The 6,000-nt window shown below is 41.2% G+C and overlaps 1 protein-coding gene across 4 annotated transcripts in view; it reads left to right on the forward strand.

Annotated features, from left to right (window-relative positions):
• CYRIA (CYFIP related Rac1 interactor A) overlaps nucleotides 1-5,522 on the forward strand; it is a 108,583-nt gene extending 103,061 nt beyond the window's left edge. For all 4 annotated transcript variants that reach the window (XM_043604491.1, XM_043604492.1, XM_043604493.1 and 1 more), the window contains one exon: nucleotides 2,202-5,522. In XM_043604491.1, coding sequence (XP_043460426.1) covers nucleotides 2,202-2,265 — 64 coding nt within the window. In that variant the 3' untranslated portion in view covers nucleotides 2,266-5,522. The remainder of the gene's footprint in view (nucleotides 1-2,201) is intronic.
• The last annotated feature ends 478 nt before the right edge of the window (nucleotides 5,523-6,000 follow it).

Below are 6,000 nucleotides of genomic sequence, written 5' to 3' on the forward strand. Positions count from 1 at the left end.
TCACACGTTTAATCTTTCCAACAACCAGCTGAAGTCAGCATCGTTTTTATCATAGCCTTTCTACAGAGGGAAGAAACTGAGATGTAGGGAAATCAGATAACTTGCCAAAAGTCACCCGGCCGAGTACCAAGCTAGAACCTAACCCTGGGTCTGTGTGACCCCACGGGTCATGGGCCTAACTGTGGGCCGCCGCGCTGCTTTATGGTAAGTGGGGACTCACCGGAAGAAGCTTCCCGAGTCTCACTCTCCCCTTCACCTGGCTGCACATGAGAACTGTGGTGGACTTTTGCAAACAGTGAGGCAGAATTTCCAACCCAGACCGAATGAATTCGAGTCTTTGGGGTGGGGACTCGGGCATCCGCTCTGTGTTTGTTCTAAAAGCTCCCTAGGAGTCTTGCATACACAGCTGTGAATGAAAACCCTGCTCTACCCTATCTTAATACCCAGTTTTTGGCAGCGGTGGCCCCTTTCAGCTTCTCCCTGCCAACCACTAATGCCCAAGCAGTCTCTCTCCCAAGGATATGTGTGCTTAATACACTCTAGAGAAGGGATGCTTATTTTTTAGCTATGACACATCTACAGGAATCTCTGGAATCACACTACTGTGTAAATCATTCCTGTGCCGGATTGCAATCTGGAAGGTTTATGGTCCTTGGCTGCCTTATTCATCTTTGATTTTCCCGAGTTCCACTCAGTGTTGTGCATGCAGTAAATGTTCAATAAGTATAAGTGGAATGGATCAATAATCTTCTACCTACATACAACACTTACGTCTTATTCTCCACTCCCGAGCACGTTCATCATCACAACTCAGAGGGAAGGTGATCTATTATCCCCATTTAATAAATGAAGAAACAGCCACACGTGAAATGAATGAAACTGAGGTTGATGCTATTTTGTGGAGTTGCTAGGTCATCATTCATCAGAGCAGATGCAACATTAACACGGGAGCCTTCCAGATTCTGTGCGTGAACCAAGCGTTTCTCCACTGGTGCCCACTTCACAGCAGGAGGGCTTCCCATACACAGTGAGACTCTCACGTCTGATTTTTAAAAAAAAATTTTTAATGTTTATATTTATTTTTGAGACACAGAGAGACAGAGCATGAGTGGGGGAGGGGCGGAGAGAGAGGGAGACACAGAATGAGAAGCAGGCTCCAGGCTCTGAGCCGTCAGCACAGAGCCCGACGTGGAGCTGGAACCCACGAACCGCGAGATCATGACCCGAGCCGAAGTCAGACACTCGACTGTCTGAGCCACCCAGGCGCCTCTGATGTTTTCTTATTTTTTTTTTTTTTTTTTAGCTTTCCAGCTTCATTGAATCAAGCAAGGTTTTGTGAAAAGCAGGGCAGTCGCCTCTGAGTGTTGGCGTTTGTGGCTTCTGTAGATAGTGCAGTGAAAGAAAGGAGCACAGGCTTTGGGGGCAGACTCATTTGGGTCCAAATCAGAAACCACGCATGGTTCACAAATCGTTGTCAGATCTGGGGTCTGAAATGGGTCATTTAAACCTCTCTGAATCTCAGTTTTCTCGTCTGTAAAGTGGAAGCAGTAACCTCTCCTGCAAAGTTAGTGAGTGAAATGAAAACTGACATGAAATGTCTAGGACGTGGTCAAGGTTCGATTACAATTTAATTCCCTTTTCTTCCCTTTTCATAAACCATTCCTATACCAGCTTAATGTGAGGGTGCAGATGTGCTGCCTGGTTTTGTTTGTTGACCTGCGCTTGTGCCCTCTTGTGGTGGCAGTGAGCATAGGAGTCCCCAGGAAAGTAGAAAACCATCGACGTTGAAGTTTTGGGTAATGTTGCTAGCCGATCCATATGCTGAAATTTGTAACTCAGCAGGGTTAGCCTAGATGGTTGAGATCCTGCACTCATTGACGTGACGTCTACCTCCCCGGAAAATGGAATAGCTTATATCTCCCCCGTGTAATTCTTTGATTAGACAAAAGTCTCCTTGTTGAATAAACCACAATACAAAGTTCCTTTGGAAAGAAGAATCAAATATTAAGTCTGTCTGAGAATACTCTGGGCATTGAAGTGTGGTTAGTTGTCTAAGGCACAAGCCCCGGGTTGATTTATAAATATCAGTTGTGTCTCTCAAGGTCAAGATGGGCTGAGAGTCATCCCCGGCACTCTGGCAGGTGCTGTTTACACACCAGGTCAGTTTACACACTGACCCCCAGTGTTTTCTCTCCATCCAGGTTCACTACAAAGCACTTGAATGATGAATCGACTTCCAAACAGATTCGAGCAATGCTTCAGTAGAGCTCTGCTCAAAGAAGAGGATCTATGTACTGACCTCAGAAGATGTATATGTTTACATAATTTAATACAGATTGATGTTAATACTTGTGTATTTACATAACCGTTTCCTCCTTGTCACTGAAATACACGGACCTTAATTTGTATCCTGACCGACTCGACCCAGCAGAGCATAAATTGACTTGAGAGCCTTACCTTTGATGTCTAAAACAAAATCCCCTTCTCCAAAGTCAAAATTTGGAGATTTCGATCTTTACTACTGGAGTCCTTTAACTACACCTGTAACAATCTGAAATTCCTAATAGTTTGTGGTAGTGTTTTAAATCTAGATGTGTAATCTCTCTGGGAAGTATACTTATAGAAACATGAAGTATTTGATTTCCTGTGTCAGCTTGGCTACAAGAAACACAACTGTTATCCTGACAGAGGGAGAGAGGAATCCAAGAAAAGAAAAATGCATGTGAAGACACAGATTCAAGTGTTTCGAAGTCAGCACGCCCCCTCTCTCTCCTCAGACTGCAGACCACATGTGCAGCTTTTTTGTTTGCACGTATTTATTCTGGATTTATATTCCTCTAACGTTCCCTTTTGATTCTTCAAGAGGAAAATCACCTGTGCTTGAATCAGTTTGTGAGAGAGAAGTGAGAATAGACAGATGTGCTGTCATAGCTGAGCTGTGAAAGTGGTTGTCTGGGAAGTGGGGGACGGGTTGGGAGGAAGGACACACAGGCAACAGGACAGTCATCTCTCCGCTTCAACCCTTTGGCTGTGAAACTGTAGTAATTTTGATGACATTCCAGTTGTCTGTGGGGTGCTGGGTACACAGTCCCTCCTAAAATGGGCCCTGTCCTCTGGGGACCATCCATACGGCAACAGAGGCCTAGGGTACTTCATTGATTACCAGGAAACTGGGGAATTCAGAGAGGGGAATCCCTGCATTTTCCAGTTCCCTAATATTTAAAAGGCAGCTCCTCCCTGACCACACTGCTGGCTGGTTGGAATGTTTAAACCTTTGGTCTGAGTACCTGGGTTGAGTCCTAGCCTTACTGATCCATGGTGTGAGCTTTGAAAATACACTTAAGCTCTGTGTCTCACTTTCCTCATCTATGAAATGGGCAGTTAAAACAATCTCCAAGAGCCCTACAAGGCAATGAGCCAATAAAATGGCTGACTCTTACATGCTTCCTTAGTAAAAAAAGGCCAGGAAGCATCACCCCATCTTGTCTTGATGATTGAATATATTTGAATATATGGCAAGGCCTAGAGTCATCCTTTCTGCAGATCAGAGCTTGGAATGGAATCTTATAAATCTCTCGTCTCAACCTCCAGTACAGAAATGAGAAAAGGCTGAAGTCAAAGAGGATCAACTCCATGTAGGACTAGAACCCAGGATACCTCACTCCTGAATCTTCCCCTGTTCACCATGTGGCCTATGCATACATACTTTAAGATGAGACTGGACACTTTTAAATCAGCCTTAAGTCTGGTTTATATTATTATTTGCCTATTTCTGATAGAAGGAAAGAGTTGCCCAGTGATTGATAATCCCAGAAATTGGGCCTGGGTACATCAGGGTTTCATTCACCATGTTCCAAGGAATAACTTGTAGACACAATTGACTTCCAGACTTTAGTGTCCAGATGGCATTCTCTTGAGTCTTCCAAAAAAAAAAAAGGGAAACATACTTTTTTTAAATTTTATTTTATTTTTAACAATAACAACAAACCCAGTCAAGTGGCAGAAAAGATTCTCTGGTTTATATCTACATGTCAGTCAACAGAGAGAGAAAAGACCTTTTTCCTTGGAGCTTTTCAAGCTGAACAAGTACAGCTGCCTAGATGGGGGGGTTCTCTCATCAGAACAGAAATGCACTTAGATGGCCTTCACGACCTTTTCAAGCCTAGGGATTTTAATACCTTAGAGGAAGCCAGAAAATGGGGTAACAATGGATGAACAAATTCATTGATTATTCAGCTTAAGAAATCTTCTATTTGGCAGCCACGTGTTATCTTTGGGCAACAACTGTCAAGAATTATAGAGGCGCTCAATGTTTATCATCATGGAGTCCATTTTTTTTCCTTTATCGGGTGAGGAGCTTAAGTCTTGGAGAGAGGAAAGGACTTGCAGAGTAAATAGTTGAGCATATTTATAATTTTTAATTAGACTTTTTATCAAGTGGGACCAAACATATGGGAGGGGCTGCTGGCCTGCCCCAGTTTAGCCAGGCTGCCTTGTTTCAAAGCTAAGATTCACCCGTACATGGATTCTCAAAAGTCCAGGGCCTGAACTATTGCCTATGATTATCAGGAGGACAAGTTAATTGAATGTCTGTGATCACTAAGAGGTGATGGATCTCTGGTCCACTCCAGAGCTACTGTGGGAGACAAATTCTTTTAACAGACTGTCCTCCAGGCATTAGGAGTCCTTAAACAATCATGATTTTTTTTTGTGTGCTGCATGCACATGTGTTCAAGATCCATGGGGTGGTTTAGGGGAAAGTGCTAGCCACAGTATCCATGTCAATGTTAATTCTATTTCATATTTGATGTTTCATAGTTTTCAAGTAAACAGTGTTTGCCATTACTCAGATATTTATTTTTGGGCAGGCAACAGGTGAAAATTACATTTCTCAGATGCACTGCTGCTTTGGCATCATAACTATGTTCGCAGAAATTTTTCATCCATCACTAACAACAACTAATAGAAAGCAAGTGGCAGTGAGTGTTTTGAATTGTGGTAGCCCATTAGGGCTATAGTACTGATTAACAACCAGAAAGAAAGTCTTGGATACTATCTTTTAACTGTTAGTTAATATCATGCTTCATCATTTGCTTCTACTCATCAACATTATATCAAGACATTAATGGTAAACTGAGGTTTTTATACATCATCACATTTAGGTTAAAAAAAAATCATGCTTCCTCAAAAGAAAAAAGAAGCCTACCCAATCTTGGAATCCAACTGTGCAGCAGAATTCAGAAAATTCTTATTCAATCTTGTACCCAAACAGCAACAAACTTTTTAAAAAAATATTAACGATAAAGAGTGGAATTTTATCCTAAAGAGACAAAAATTTTGGAACCCAATTTCCCCATTACATCTATCAAGGCTGTTGCATACACAAAGCTGTTTTAAAATTGTCATATGTTGTTTGCTAAAGTCATTGTGATTTTTTTTTTTTGCCTGCTTTGCCTCTTTTTGTACAGAAGTTTTGAGTGTGAAATGAAAATTAAAGTTTGGTACATATATTTAAAAATATACCTCTATTTTTATGATGTTCAAGTTTGAGTGGGTAATAAGCACATGATCATAGATATTTGCTGAACATCTATACTTGCTAAATACCTGCTTTGGGTACCAGCAAATCACACCATCTGCCTTTCGCCTTCATCGTATACAACATAAAATACTTACAATGTTCTGCTCTTGGTACCAGCTGTATTTATTCATTTTAGCAAAGATCATTCATTATAAAAAAGACATAGAATAAACAAACATGATTGATATCTAGAGATGCATGAGACCTATTTGTTCAAGGATGCTAAGAATTCCTAATAAATACCCATGTATTCTATTTTTTTAGTGCAGTAACACTTTATGGATTCAGCAAAGTCAGCCATTAACTTATTCTATATAAGTACAATTTTCAGGCAACTTAAGCCCTAATGCAATTCTTTTAAAAATTGAATATGGAAATTTTTAGGACATCCATGCACCTTTGAAGCTTTTCACCTGAGA

Source organism: Prionailurus bengalensis, chromosome A3, assembly GCF_016509475.1.
Source record: "Prionailurus bengalensis isolate Pbe53 chromosome A3, Fcat_Pben_1.1_paternal_pri, whole genome shotgun sequence".
NCBI lineage: Eukaryota > Metazoa > Chordata > Mammalia > Carnivora > Felidae > Prionailurus > Prionailurus bengalensis.